Genomic DNA, 16,449 nt, shown 5'->3' with positions numbered 1-16,449 from the left:
GCAGCTGGGAACTATGCGGAACAAGGACAGTAATTACAAGACCTTATTCTCTGCTTCTCTGCTTATCATAACTGATATATTTTTGTAACAATCCTGCCCCCGCCCCCTGGAACAAACTGAAGTGGAAAGGACATGGACACGTATAATATTGGAGTCGCGTTAGATGAAAGCGGGTAAATCTCTATAGCAACCCTGATATGGTTGCCATGGTAGCAGGTATGATTGATATCCTTTTATCACAATTTAGATAATTTCACTTTCTTCAATTTCAACTATTAATGTGAATTCCACGCATTTTATCGTGTGGCTCAGTATTAATACGATCAGATATTTGTCAAATCGTTTATGTAACATGTTAAGCAATGGATCACTATATTTTGTGCCTTGTTAAATTGGCAAATTGATCTGCAATCAAATGTGATATATATGCCAATTCATAATCATAATTGGAGGTAATGCCTTCAAATATAACATTGGTTTCCAGAACAATTGAACATTTGTGTTACAAATAACTTAAGAACTCAAACCATTTTTATTGTAACGGGACCACCGCTGCGATGTAATACCCGTACATTACATTTCTACGGAGGACTATTTATCATTTACGGCTTATCCCGAATTTCGTTATCGTAGCAGAGGAAAACTGTAAATCAACTAACAATAAAATTGTGTTCATTAAATTTACTTTCATAGTACGTCAGTACTTAATGAAAAACTCAGTAAATCAGATAAAATTGGGATTGAAAACCCGTCTTCCTACCCCACCGAAAAAAAAACATCCCACAAAGGCAATAATCGGCGTTTAAAACGACAAAGCATAAACCACCTGGGCTTCGAACTTCATTTCTTCCATTGTAAAAAGATTATCCATTAAACTGTCTCAAATCCGAACCTCCTGCAGGACCAACCGGGGTCCTTTTGTTCGCCAAAATGATACAAAAATGTTCTTTATACTTTAACCATGGAGCGAATTTAAAGAAATCCTTTTGTTTGACTTTGTTTTCTTTATTGGTTTTTATCGACGAGAAGAATGCGCTTTATTTGCCAACAAATCACCTTGGTGTTAACGCACCGCGAAAAAAGCCGACCCCTGGCTTGCGGGCACGCTCTTTTTGACCCGGAGGTCGAATTCTGTTGATCGTTGAGAATAGACGCTGTAAAATAATCCAAAACGTAGCGCATTAGCCACTTTTAATATACATAACCCTCCTAACCCCAACTGTGTTGAAATTCAGTAAATTCTCCACCGACTTTTCGCTTATCCACGTCACGGTCAATATTTTCATCGTATTTATGAACATAGGCCCTTGAACATGGATGTTTTGATGGCATTAATAGCTGAACGCCACACGGGTCTTTGTTATCCACAACGAGGGCCCCATTTTGATATCCTTAAGCCACTGAACATGAATATTTTCAAGACTTAAAATAATATTTGAGGACAGATCTACAGTAACAGGCGAGCCTTGGCAAATATAGGACTTGTTGATTAACAGGGAAATGATATAGTCTAGTTATTGAAATGCAACACCCTCCTTTTCAAAGAGCTTAAAGGATTTGAAAGAAAAGCTCATCATCCGCATCGAAAGAATTCAATCGGGGCCATTCACTCCCCGTTATTGTGGCGAGCCAAAAATCAACACCGTGCAGCCTTCGTTAAAGAAACAATGTAACAAGCTTTCAACGGGACCTGAATAATAAACCGAGTTGAATCAAAAGTGACCGTCTCTATAAAACTTAAGGTTTTGAAATTACGTCTATTATGTCACGCGTAAATAGCTGTATAGCAACGGCCGAATATTGGATGAAATGTTACACTGCAGAGTCAGGGGGTAGGTGTCCATTGTTATTGCATTAGGGACCCATGCACTGGGTGTAGCGCACTTAGACTAAAGTCACCTGTGGAAACGGATAAGGATACAGTGTCGGTGGAGTTCATTCACTTAAAATGTAATGTTAAAGGAATATGAAGGTAGGTTGAAATGAAATTTCATCGTAGGGCGTGTTTCAAGATAAAAGATATGAGTTATTGACGTGGATTATAATTTATGGGCCCGTATGGAAGGTAGGATTACCGGACCGTTCGGAGGTGGTCTACCGTTATGGTTAATCTTATAGACATTAAAATTGAGACAGGTGCGATTATCACTGTTCATCTTGGTAGGATTTTGTGGACATTTTCGGTTCGGTGACATGTGCAGGAAGTACAAGATGTATGGTAAGGTATGTTATCGACGATGTAAGTTGAGTTTTGTACAGCCAATAAGTCTCTATCTCTCCCTCTCTTCCTCCTCTCTCTCTATCTCACACACACACACACACACACAAACAGGAAAAACAGCGTGTTCTCTCTCTCTCTCTCTCTCTCTCTCTCTCTCATTTATTTTCATACCAGTTCATTGCTATACAGATACGTGTTAAACTATAATTGTGCCTAGAAATCAGCTTAGAGGTAATAATTCCGTCCTAAAGATAAAATACAAGTACTTGATAACGAAAGTTGACTCAGTCTTGCCACAACCACCCGTCATTACTGGGGAATTCGTCTGATAACCTGCGTCTCTTTGCAGACTTTTAAGGACGCGACCATCCCAGAAAATTGCCAAATCTTATATGGTCCTCGGTTATCTATTTTTGTCTTGTGTCATCATCAGAACTAAAGTCTAGATCCTCGAATTGTTTGTTGTTTCCGGTTTCTTTATACGCGATGGTTGGTCTACAGTCTTTTTGTCGTGTTTCGACCCCTATAAAAGGCAAAATAGTAATTCGATACTGTCATATTATTCTCGCTGGTTGACAAGTCTTAAAAAAGCTCAGGATCGGTGCGTGCTTATGGTACGACAACGTGACTGCAATATCGGCGTTGGTGTTATAAGAGAGTGCGTGCGAGCGCGTGTGCGTGTGCCGTATGCACATACATTTCTGACACATGCTTTATCCAGTGGTAAGGATTTACTGATAACAGTAAAAATAGAGCGTTTATGGGATTTGGCAACCCCGAACAGGGGCGGATCCAGAGATATTTTCTGACAGTCTTCCAAATTATCTTTGTTGATCCATCCTCCATTTTTGACCGTCTTCCGACAGAAAAAATAGATACCCGTCAATGTTAACTTAAAAATCTGACCGTCTTCCAGAAGACCCAGAAGACGGCCTAAATCCGCCCCTGCCGAATAGAATGGCCTATTATATGAGGAAGACAACAATGAAGGACCTAGGGTTTAGTGCAGAATGTAATATGTAGGCCTAAGCCACAGAGATAACGAATTGCTTGATATCGTGTCGTTTCGCTTACCATAAAACGAAAGGGAAGAAGGGGTGTGTAAGAAGCTATTATGACAACCCGTTATGTCCCGTTATCTTCCTTCGACATGTCACCACTGACATGTCATCTGACTTGGTCATTGACATGACACCTGGATCCATATCTGTCATTGACATGTCGCCTCAAAGTTTAATACAACCTTAATACATATAAGCTGAAAGTACGAAAACATTTCAGCTTGTTTTATAGTTATCATATATGATCTAACCAAGTGATTGAACATTTTTGGTCATATTTAATACAAATCCACACAGTATGAACCCCAGGGTATTCTCAAATATAATAACAGCGCCGCTCTATACACGGTTATATTGATAACCTTTCTAATTTCCGACCTTATCTGAGGCATTTACTATCAGGACGGAATACTGCGCGTTCAGATTCTAATATTTCACGGAAAAGAAAATCGATATCAAATTTAACATAGAGATTGGCAGATTTTTATTTCATGTGTATTATAGAAGTAGATGTTGTAGGGCGGATGGTAGGGAAAAATGATAATTTGATAGATAAAAAAGCAGTTACCCCCCCCCCCCCCCCATCCCAATCACCCCTGTTAGTCACAATGTATATACTGTATATTGCTAAATTATCTATTAATCTATAGCGCAAAGAAGGGATGGGCGGACCTCTACCGGTCAGTTATCTCTTTAATTAAATGACCACTGTATCTTAAGTTGAAGTTTGGTCACATAGGCACGGTGTTATGATCGCACGACGGTACTTTGTTGATATGAAATTATTTGCTTAAATGTAATGAGGCATCTCTCTCTCTCTCTCTCTTACGCAAGCACACACACACACACGCGCGTGCGCCTGTACGTACACTTGTACACTTGTATGCGCACACACAAACTCCAACCGTCAAGCACGCACACATAAACATTTACGCACAAAACGCACAAATAACCTTAAACTCAGAAACATGCATACACGCACACGCGTAAATGATTACACAACACGCGTGCACGTACTCGCTGACACACCTGCACACACCGTGAGAATTTCCCATCAGCTATTTCACTCAAACACACGCAACCAGCAAGTTAAAGGTCGTAACATTTCAGCGCCTTTGATCCCTGCGAACCGCTTTCAAATCGCATTAAAAATTCATAGATTATTGAAAAGAAATTCAGAATACGTTTATAGAGAGAAAGGCGGTTACTGGGTGCTCCTATATAATTCAACAGGAAAAGATAGATCATCTATTAATAAATGCTGGTCAGTGGTCACACTTGGTGATGAGCCGTCCCTAGAACAAAGAAACTACTCAAATCGGAAAATATAGAGGGTATGTGGTTGAGTAAGGGGCTGTGCTTAAACATTAGCGTTTATAGACTTGATCTAACGTTGAAAAGCTGCGTTGATATTGAGAGAGTGATTGTTCTGATTCATCTGGAAGTGTGATGTTGTGACAGAAGGTAGACCGTTGCTGCATAACATTGTAAGTCAAGAGCTTGCTTGCTCTAATGCCTACTAAATTTATCTTTTTTCTTGTTCTCGTATTGATATTGTTTCATTGCCGGCTAGGTCCCATATGATTAAGACAGGTTAGGGTGGATCGGAGTATTAGGTTTAGTATATAGGACGAATGTCACCTCACGAAGTAATAGGGAACGGACTACGGTTCCTAGCGGACTTCCATCGCAGTACGTATGATCTTAGACCCCATTCCCATAGATTTTAGATCAATCTATCCCTGTAGGGAGTCTCACGAGATTACTGTCAGATAATCCGGCTTAAATGTCCGTCCTGCCTACTACAAGCTGTAAGGGGGTAATTAACTTTCGTGTCCGCTCGGCTGACAGCTATTTAGCGTGAACCCCCAGGGAGTTAGGTCGATCTAAAGTAGATCGATCTAATCTCTGGAAATGGGGTCTTAGACCCCATTCCCATAGATTTTAGATCGATCTATCCCTGTGGGGAGTCTCAATAGATTACTGTCAGCTTAGCCGGCTTAAACGTCTGTCCCGCCTTCTAAAAGCTGTAACGGGGTAATTAACTATGGTGACCGCTCGGCTGACTGCAATTTAGCGTGAACCCCCAGGGAGTTAGGTCGATCTAAATCTAAATCTCTGGATCGATCTAAATCTCTGGGAATGCACCCTTAGTGCGGAGGGCGGGGTTCCAGGGACCAGTTGATTGCTAGGCGAAAGATTTTTTAAAACAGTGATACATTCTCTGATAAGTTTCTAAATCCTCGCCTCATCTCATAATAATCATCCAGGTTCCAGGATATTGCTAATGAGGATAAACAAAGATTTTTAAAAATTCGTGTTGGGAATATAAAACAGCAGACGGGGCTTTTGACAAATATGCACGGCTGTATGTAGGGCACAGAGATATTGAAAATCTGCTTTATCACGTTTCTTTCGTTATACCATTCATTTCATTTCATTTTATTTATTTATTTATTTATTTATTTATTTATTTATTTATTTATTTATTTATATTTATTTTTTTTTTGGGGGGGGGGGGTGTGAGAAGGGAATTCCTCCTTAGCTAAGGGAGGAGAACCCGCCTGCTGTGCCCGCCGGGGATCCGCCATTGTAAAATTTCTCGCTGAAATCGCTACTCACGGTTCAACGACAAACGTACTCGCCTGTACTCTGATACTGGCATTTTCAATCCTGTGATTTTTTCTCTAATTATTCAAAGTCAATTAATTCGAGCCTTTAAACTTTGGGTTGTGCTTTGAGTACACTATGAACTATTTTCAATTACATCCGTTGACGTGTTTCTTGTTTACTTTTCAGATTGCCATGACAACGGGAAGTGAGGTAAATAGAGTTCGCGTGGAACCTACAGTATAAACGTGAGAGAATGATGCAAGTACCTGTTACGTGACAGTCCCATAAAGCTCAAATTCAAAAATGGGAGACAGGGCCTACATCCTCGCCAAGAGCAAAAACATTTACGAGGACACGAAGTTAAGGAAACAGTTGAAGCAGATAGAAAAGGATCGTCTTCAGTCAACGGCAATCATCAATGTCGAACTCGCCGAAGAAAGACGAATATGCGCGAAGTTAAAACGAGAAGCGAAGGAGATAGAAATGCGACGGAAAAGAGCCGAGAGGATGCGAGAAAAGGCGCGATCCATGCGCCGGATGATGAACTTCAAAGGAGGATTATTAAAACTTTTTCAAAGCAAGAAAAAAGAAGATGACCAATTGGATCTGCCACGTGACTATAAATTGGCGCCAACAATAATGCTTCCGAAAATAGGGAGTCGTTCTAATACACAGGCTTCTCCGGCCGTATCTAGGGAACCTTCAAACGTCGATAACACCCAACAAGGGAAAAAGACTTTGAAATTGCCGAGCATAAATAAAACAGTTTCAGTGCAAGACCCTCCCAGCAGACAGCCGACGCAGACTGACATACCCGCAGCGAATATTTTCCAAGCGCTGAGTAATCAAAATACGGACCTATCGAGTCTCAAACCTAAGAAGCGGGATAATACTTTAGAGGGGCTTAAGAAAATTGCGGATAAATTGCGACCAAAGAAGGAACAGAAGAAAAAGGTAAAAGAAATTCAAGCTTTCTTTACGACATTGCAATGGCGGGTCCGGGAGAGGGCACAGCAAGCGCTGTATCTCTCTCTAAGCTCCTGAGATACCCCTACCCCCCCCCCCCTACCCCCACCCCTCTGCCACCCCAAGAAGCGACAATTTCCTGTTTTCGGTAAAAATATATCACGATTAAATTGTCTATTATTAAAATTTGCCATAAAATTAAGAAAAACATTCCACCACCCCCTCCCCAAATCTAGATCTATCAATATCCCAGATTCGCGTGTGCGTTGTGATGCTACTCAAGAAATTGTGGCAGTTGGACATTGATTTTTTCTAAGCAACTACAACGATAAAAATTCATTTATCTGCTTAAGATAACCGCGAAGCACACATAAAAGAAGCAATAGTCTTCATTCATGCATTTTCTAAGTTTTCTTTTTTTAATATCTTGTTTATCTTTAAAAATATACGGCAATAAAAAGAAAATCCCAGGTCATATTAAAAACAGCAGATTAATTTGAAAATTGTCAAATTACAGGAAAATCTGTTTTTCTATACGAATACATGTACCAGTGACAAATATAAGAATGTACTTAAACTGTGTACATAAGTCAACTCGTCATATTTCAAATACATTGTACGTGTTTTTTATCTACTGCTGATCTTAACATTTAGTCTTCTGTCACCCATTTGTATCTACATATTTTGTATAGAGGGAAATTTAATGTGATTTTCAGACTTTTTTCTACGTATCGCTATGTCTTCAAAGTTGTGCAAAAGATTATAACTACGTTTTCCTCTAATATCATTTCAGTTATGGCCGGGAGATCCCGCGGCAGTGGGATCCATACGGAGGCCCAGGAAGACGGCTCAGGAAATGGCCTCCATGCTAACCGCCGCCACGAAGGTGCTACAGACGAACAGAGAGCTCCTTGCGCTGCAAACTTGCACCAAGAACTGCCAAAGGAAGTACCAAGTCGACGAAACCTTGCTTCCAAAAGAAGCTCCGCCGACTCTTTCGTCCATCATGAAAAAATATCGGGAGATGAACCGCCCTCCACGGAAGGCGAAGTCTATGGGAGATTTACCTAACTTATCAGACAGCACAGTATCGCTGGCAGCTTCAGAGCCGGCGTTAACCAAAGGAAAACTAGAACTCAGCAAAGGATTCTTTGCGAGTATAACCAAAAAGGAGCCTGGGTCTAATTTACTGACGATTCCAAAAGATCAGCCTCAAGGTCAAGTGACTGAAGGTCAAGGTCAAGTTCAGAAAAATGACCTTAACCCTAGACCCGTGCTGCCATCTATACAAGAGACGCCTGCCAAAAAGCCCGCCGCTGCTGGTGGGTTGATGGCTATGCTTAAAAACATGAAAGCAGCGAATGCAGCTTCTGGCGCGGCTCCTATTGAAGTACAGTGATTCTTTGCCTGGTCAGTTTATGCTGTAATCTACGCCATTCCCATTTAGTGAATATGATAGCGCTGCTTAAGACGTGCATGTTTTTGGTTAAGACAGCGTTTAAATTTCAGACACTGTCTATCAGTAAATTACAGGATATCTAATTTCTGCATGGGAAACTCCTGCAACAAACAGAGGAAAGAACAACGACTTTCTATGAATAACAATACTCAAATTTGCCAGAATTTATGATATTTTAAGTGGGGTTTGCTTCAGAATAGGATGTGTCACAGCGGCTTTTATCAGTAATTATTTTTATATGTGTACTATTTTTCTCATTTTCGTACACGAATTGTTGCCAAAAGTGAGACAGCCAAGAATGCTCAAATTGCTTTGCAATAGACAAGTCATTTTCAGATTCACTATGCACAAAAACGCGCCACAATGGAGTAAATGTAGAAATAATAGAAAGTAGATATTGAATGATTAGAAAATTGTGAAATTTTTGTAGGACAATTGTGTTAAGCGGATATGCAAAATAAAATGGCCATTTATGTTTATTTATAATCCAGTATGTATATCTTTCACATGTGTTTTGTTTGTAATTCTTCTACGACCGGTTTTACAATTTATCGTTAGCTGACGATGTTGCGTCTCCCTGGGATTTTTGAAAAAACATACGGAATATCTATCTGCCTTTCTACGCAATAAACTTAAAGTAATATATAATTTTTTATTAAGTAGAATGTGAATGAAAGACTAGTCTAAACAGCTATTAGTCAGCGAATCTAACTAACGCGCTTGCAGTCAGCATTCGCACGCGCAGTCAAAGTAGCGTCACGTAGGTGAGTGTCCAACAGCCGCTTCATTTTTTCATGTGTGCATGCACCTCTTCTACCCCTAGACCCGCCCCCCAATATCGTTCATTTTGGCTCCGTCTGTGCCGAGTTGTGTTCACAGTATTCGTCAGTCATAACGAAAATGTGATAGTTGGGATCTGCGCATTGCTGTCTCACCAAACGCATTACGAGTGTGCAATGAAGAAAAAATTCTATGCATTTTAACAATAAGTCAGTTTAGGCCAAGAATTAACATAAATGCAACATATAAAATAGCAATATCATCATTTCTGCTTTGGAATTATACTTTAGTGCTTAAGGGGAATTTGCTCAAATTTATTGTTACGGTGGGATATTTAGAACTGAATATTTAATGAAATTTTATCCTTATCAGTGCTGATTTCTCAGAATAATTTTCACAAAGGGGAAACAGGTGTAACAGGAAAGGAAGTCCTAGGAATGGAAGTCCGGGCTCCCATATGATTAGTACAGGTTAAGGTTAACTATATCGTATTGGGGTTAGTTTAGCCTATGGACGAATGTCACCAGTTCAGTGTAGACGTAACAGTATGTGTGGTGCAGTCAGAAGCTCGAGCTTTTATAAGGCGTGGAAGCAACTGTATGTTTGTGAGTATAACTATGTCTTCATCGACTACAGCCATTAAATTCTAAGGACGCAGAAGAATGAGAAAATGTTTACGACAAATATTTATGACATGAATCCATTTACTATATTTCCATTGTTACTTGTATGTCACTCAGAATGGTAGAAATTATTGCTTACAGTGCACTGGGACTCCAAATGTTCAGGATAAACGGCGCATTCATCTGACTTTTGATGATAACCCAAGTTTGCTTGAAATCCTCTGCACTTTGTAACCCTCTGTTTGAACATTTTATGTGCCCCGGCCTTGACAATTAATTTTGAATATTTTGACCTAATTTAAAATGTCGTGTGTGTTTAAATGTAAGTATTGCCACCCAAATTAATTAATTGGATAATGCTTGTCACCGTTCTGAGCTTCTGATCCAAGGGTTTTAAGTGCTCATTACACAATGATTAATAGATTCATATTTTATACAGCCTGTCGTCTCCATTGTGCCGTGTGTTGTTCATGTAAAGAACCTGTATGTCTAGTTCAAAGTTGTAAACATTATTTTATCTTTTCAGAGCTCAACGAGATTCTGCACAGCATCCGCCTGAAAGCAACCTCTGAAGTCTAGCTTTTGTTTCGCACGCAGGAACCCACGCTCCTTTGTACATCTATTATATGAAAATTTAATAAAAAAAAACTTTTATAATTTGGCGTTTTATTTTTCACTTTATGAAACAATTATGATAGGGATAGTAGTAGTAATCATAATGGAAAATGAGTTTTTTTAGTGTTATAGGACTTTCAAATTCAATCTGATCTGTAAAAATTGTCAATGTTTTAGTGGTTGAAGGTTTTCTGCAGTACCTAAATTTTAAATAGTTGTAAAATGACCAATACTTTCTAAATAACCCCTCTGGGTAATTACAAGACTCGCCTTACCTGTCACCCCCTCTAATGCAATGGACTCGCCCCACCTGTCACCCCTTTTATGCAATAGACTCGCCCCGCCTGTCACTACTCCCCCCCCCCCCTTTTATGTAATGTACTTTCTAAATAACCCCTCCGGGTAATTACAAGACTCGCCTTACCTGCCACCCCTTTCCTGCAATGGAGTCGCCCCACCTGCCACCCCTCCAACAGAATGGAGTCGCCCCACTGGACTCAGATTGAGCAGATCAAGAAGTTATACCCAAAACAATCGATGGTTACCTCTTGTGCACTGTAGTTTAATGTTAGTGGTGGTAAGAAAACAGTGCCTTGTGCCTCATCAAGTTGCTGCTGGAAACAATCATTTTGACTGTTCAATTATGGCTACATCTACCAGCAAAACTTAAGATCTTTCACCTGCATTCTCTTCAACCTGAAATGTGTAAGTACGGAATTCATTACAAAATATAACTCCATATCCTAAACGAAACTCTTCAAACATCATATTGCAACAAAAAAAATTGAAAAAAAAAGAGAGTTCCCTGTCATCAAATTTTGGACCCGCCATTTTGAAAAAGTCCGATGAAAAGTTGTCTATTTGAAACGATGTTTTTCATCTAAAGGATTAATTCATTTAATACCACAATGATGTATTGTAATGGTGCACGTGCTTAACTAACCCGAAAAACATAAATTATGTGCATACATCACGTTAAAATTACCGAAACATGTCCCAAACTGTCACCCAACTGTCTCTTATCAATTTAGGGACCCGCCATTTTGAAAAAGTCCGATGAAAAGTTGTCTATTTGAAACGATGTTTTTCATCTAAAGGATTGATTCATTTAATACCAAAATGGTGTATTGTAATGATGCCCGTGCTTAACTAACCAGAAAAACATAAATTATGTGCATACATCACGCACTTAAGAAGAAAAAAGTCCTAAACATGGAGGACCCGCTGAATCGGCCTCAGATCTTCGAGCTAACGCTGGTTTCTGCACAGGCATATTTGACTGACAGCCACCGTCTGAACATAAAACAATGCTCAAAGCATATTATCAACTCTCACTCACCTTTATATCGCTCGGCTTGGCGTTTTTCTAAGTGTAACTTCCAAATATTCGCATTAAACATGAATAAATCAAGAAGTAGACGCACTAGTTCATCTTCTCCGTCTTGAGCCATGCGGAGGATTAGACCAGTTACGAGGATCCAATTTCAAAGGACGCCGCTTTGAAAAGAACGCTGCGATCTGATTGGACGATAGAGATAATTGATGTCCCGTTTCTACTCCTTCTCTTTATAACTTCTTGAGCAGATTTTCTCCACGTGGCGTAATATTCAACCTTACTTGCTTCAGACAAGTCGTCACTGCTAAACCTTTTCACTACCCCTGTGTTAGCTGACCTTGTAAGCAATTTATTAGAATAAATTTTCTAAAATGAAGTTAAAACAATCCATTTATTCATCACGTACGCCAATCAACTTAGCTGTCAAGATTACTTGAAAACACCTTTATAATAATTTTGATACACCGTGTTACATAATTGAAGTCTATTTAAAGTTTTTTAAAGCTTTTCATCATGTCGCTCTAGTCGCCGACTAACCCAAACTTTAATTTGTAATCAGGCGTATGACGCAGGCTTGGTGCCCAACATTATACCGACAGCGTATGGCGCGACTACTACTTGGTACATGTACATTGGTAAATATAACCGACACATATCTTTTTATTTTTTATAACATTGTTAGAACGTTTTAATACTAGATGTGATGATTGAAGTTGTGCAAATTGTAGTGATGCAAAATATGAAATCCTTTGTTCATGTGTTTTTGCTTAAATTAACAAAAATGTATAATTTGTAAATTTCACCAAATTTATGTACGTTAATAGAACTTGCTGGCAACGTTTCTCGTATCAGTGATAATGACAGTGGAAGTGTAGAACGTTAGAATAACATTCTCTAAATACTTGTTGATGGTCTAACCAATATATAACCCTGTTATCAAAACGTTCTGTGTAAGCTGGGTATACGTTACCTTCATTATTTTACATGGGTTAAAAACATTTATTAACAAGAAAACTAATATCTATGAAATCAAACTTGACTTTTTTATCAAAAAAAAAATTCAAATGACATTAAATAGATATTTATTAATGAAAACAAATAATGAGTTATTGTTTTAAAAGTAACTACTGATCCACTCTTCAATTACTGAAAAAAATCACTAATATCTATGAAATCAAACTTGACTTTTTTATCAAAAAAAATTCAAATGACATTAAATAGATATTTATTAATGAAAACAAATAATGAGTTATTGTTTTAAAAGTAACTACTGATCCACTCTTCAATTACTGAAAAAATTCACACCAATGGCCCCCTCTTGCAATTAGAATTTTGACTAGCTGAATCATAGTTCTAAACCGTATCAAATGGCACCGTTCGCCCTCTAAATTACCCAAAGATTTCGGGGGCCTTCAGCAGGCCCCGAACCCCACGCCAAGGGGGGGAGGGGAGGTCGACTTCGCATCCGCAGACCCCCCCCCCCCCAACTAATCCTGGATCCACCCCTGAGAAACACTATGTACGGCAGCAGTAAATATACACACTCATCTCTCTCTCTCTCTCACACACACACACACACACACACATACACACTCTCTTTTTTTCTCTCTCCACCTCTCTCTCTCTCTCTCTCTCCATCTCTCTCTCTCTCTCACACACTCGCTCTCACTCTTTCTCTCTCCACCTCTTTCTCTCTCCATCTCTCTCTATCTCTCTCTCTCTCTCTCTCTCTCAGTCTTTCATATACTTTACGCTTAAAATCTATATCAGTCACATCAAATTTCAAATAACAGATTACAAGTTCAAATCAAATTTCAAATAACAGATTACAAGTTCAAAGTCACATCTGAAAGGGATATCACTTTTCAGCACAACAAAGGCAACCCCGAGGTCATTTCTTTCCGTTTACAGTTTAATGTCTGTTAAAGCGTCTCGTTGCCTAGCAACTGTAAATGTGTATCCAAACTTTATACCAAGGAGTTAGAATTTTCAGTGCATTGGACAACGGGTGGCTGAGAGTACTTTAACACTGTGTTGAAATATTTTTTCATGGGCGGTGTGTGGATTCGAATTATTGGGATACATGTAAGAAGCAGGGGGAAAACATAAATGGGATACTGAAGAAGGAGGTAAAACTCATACATGATAGCTTGCATGTCTGACTTTGTGACCGCAGCGTTCATGACTGCTGTGTCCTTTATTTCAAACGGTCTGCTGTTGTTACTTTCAAGAAAAGGCACTTCAGCTGACTAGACGGATTTCAGAGAGAATGAGACGTATATGAAAAGAAACCTCGAGAGGTATTGGTACTTACTGCTTCAACAAATTAAATCCGACTAAAAAACAACTGATCTCCACCCGAACCGAAGACGTAGAACGTAGGAGAAGAGTTGTGGGAAGTTGACCATAAGAAAAATAATCAATCATTTCCGTTCTTTATTATCAAAGAGATTGCGCACGGGCTGTTCAAATATTGAGTCAAGAAGAGATAGGATTCACGCTGGCATGGTCTGTGGATTGAGGACTAATATTAAAACATTATCAGATAATAACTTGGAGGTGATCTGTGTGACTAAAATAAAACGAGAGGTTTGAGACGGAGTATTGTTAATTTGGAGCATCATTTCACAAAAAAAATAGATGAAAGATCTACATCGCTGGAAAACTTGATCAATTCACTCCTTGTTCCAACTGAGAAACCGACAACTGTCTGCGTACGCCTTCCATAAAGAGAGAAAACTACCAAGGAGGAGATTTCTATAATCGAAAATAATCGTATATTCCAGTCACAAGGACACTGTGCGAGTTTGGAAATTTTGACCCTTGCATCCTACATCTTGTGGCATTAGATGTCTGATTTTGTAGACGGCTAATATTTCGTAGACGGCTAATATAGGCTGGTTCATGAGAACGCCTTGAAGATTTTTCAAGGAAATCAAGTGTACAGAGACAAATGTGAAAAGTCGGGGATTTTTGCCATCATGAAACTGGCATGGAATAATACAAAGAAGTCAACTGAAACTTAAGTCTGAAATGTGATCCATTCATTGGACAAAGGTAGGCCTACAGAGTGCAGTCACAGGCGACCTGCCACTAAAAACGAATGCAAAACGGCTGTCCTCAGACGGCATGTAATAACTATCTAGTGGGCAAACTCTTCGTAGATCTACTGACAATTTTTTGCAAGTCCCGTAAACTTTATACAGTGTGCTCCTTATGATTATCTGGGACCTAGTCCATGTGAAAAGAAACGGAGACATTCTGAATATTCTAAATTCCATACGGTTACATTTCCCCATACATATGGCGGCTACGTACGAGTACAGTGTAAAACACTAATCGTATAAGACTGCCATGTCAGCCATATAACAATACTCGAATAGTGAAATTTAACCAGGGACAGGCAACAAGTATGAACTGACACATTGTCATTGCTTTTCATGTGACTGACAGTCCGAGTGGAAATATGACCGTATTACTATTAGAAAACAACTCGCGGGTTTTGAAACAACGAAAATGAACAGGAACACTGGGGCGACACCTTCGTATTTACTCAATCTAAATAAAAGGTAATGGTATAGCATTTTATTTATGTTTTGTAAGAAACCTGTACTAATATTTTGAAAACTTTACAGAGCATTTACTTTCAAGCATACATGTCTGTATGTAAATGCCCCTCTCAGAGAATACACCGTCGCAACAAGGTGGTGCATCCAATAAATTGGGCGCTTTCTCCCCTCCCCCCCCCCTCCATTGCTGTTATAATATAACTGAACGTTTTAACTGTTTTGTCAGTGGAAGTCCCTCTTTTAGTTTTGAAGATTTTTTTCAAGAAAAAATGGTCAAGAACTAAATCTTGACTTCTCTGCAACTAACTCAAATATCAATAGTGAATATGAAGATCTCAGTAAAGGGTTCCCGTCTTTTTTTCTTTTTCTTTTTTTTTTTTTTCTCTCGGCAGGGCGGTTTTAACATCAATTTAGGTTTTAAATTGCAATTACATATAGTTATTTAAACATGCCTCACTTGTTAAGGCGAATATGTGGTGTTTAGATGTTGTGTTTCGTTCAAAGTCGGTCCCTAGTTACCTTTTTGACCTGGATATATCTCTTATTATTTTAGAGCTAGCGTCAAGTTATATATTTCAATTTTTAAATTGACTTTCGCTATCGTTAACTTAGTCCTCGATAGTATAGTGGTGAGTATCCCCGCCTGTCACGCGGGAGACCGGGGTTCGATTCCCCGTCGGGGAGAGAATTTTTTCTTTCAATTTTTAATGATCTTATAATATAAGATTATAAGAAATATGAGTTCTCAAAATTAGAATTACGTAGAGTTGCACTTAAATCTACAAATTTTCGCACACCGCCGTGAACTACTCCTTCATTTTTATAACAGCATCAGAAGTACCATTGAAATAGCCATGCAGCTCTTTAAAGGTTAATATTATTTGCTTTTTGGCTGATTTAATTTAATTCCGTTTCATTCCACATAATGGACTTATTACGTCAACAACAAGACCCATTAGAGAGGTCCTCCCAGGCACATTATGCGTTTTTGCTCAATCCCTTCCCCTTTCAAAAGCCGAAAAAGCTCCGTATAAAACGCATTGGTTGCTACCATATTAAATTTCTTTTTAAGCATTGTGCGATTTGTTTCGGCAACAAATGATTTGTTCTTTTGTGGAGCAAAATGTAACAAGGTGAGATAAAGGGGGTTCTTTTCAATTTTTCACTGAAATGCACCTGCCATATCAGCTGTGCTATTAGTCATGG

General features: G+C 39.0%; 1 protein-coding gene and 1 non-coding gene across 4 annotated transcripts; both read left to right on the top strand.

The window, feature by feature from the left end:
- Positions 1-1,666: 1,666 nt before the first annotated feature.
- Positions 1,667-8,806, top strand: LOC106156866 (uncharacterized). 3 transcript variants are annotated; one of them, XM_086994574.1, is made up of 3 exons: positions 1,667-1,832; positions 6,082-6,849; positions 7,655-8,806. In XM_086994574.1, exons 2-3 carry the CDS (start codon positions 6,199-6,201, stop codon positions 8,258-8,260), a joined length of 1,257 nt encoding a protein of 418 aa, XP_086850700.1. In that variant the 5' UTR covers positions 1,667-1,832; positions 6,082-6,198; the 3' UTR covers positions 8,261-8,806. The 3 variants fall into 3 exon arrangements, with proteins under 3 accessions (XP_086850700.1, XP_013387751.2, XP_086850699.1); XM_013532297.2 differs by lacking the exon at positions 1,667-1,832 and adding an exon at positions 1,843-1,972; XM_086994573.1 differs by lacking the exon at positions 1,667-1,832 and adding an exon at positions 2,041-2,223.
- A 7,049-nt stretch (positions 8,807-15,855) lies between these two features.
- On the top strand, positions 15,856-15,927 carry Trnad-guc (transfer RNA aspartic acid (anticodon GUC)). Its single transcript has one exon. It is a non-coding gene; the product is annotated as a tRNA-Asp (tRNA).
- Positions 15,928-16,449: the final 522 nt, after the last annotated feature.

This window comes from Lingula anatina, chromosome 8, assembly GCF_051362555.1.
Source record: "Lingula anatina isolate TDL-2025a chromosome 8, LinAna3.0, whole genome shotgun sequence".
Classification (NCBI taxonomy): domain Eukaryota; kingdom Metazoa; phylum Brachiopoda; class Lingulata; order Lingulida; family Lingulidae; genus Lingula; species Lingula anatina.
The sequence above is the reverse complement of the archived record's forward strand: the minus strand, read 5'-3'. Positions and strand labels throughout refer to the sequence as shown.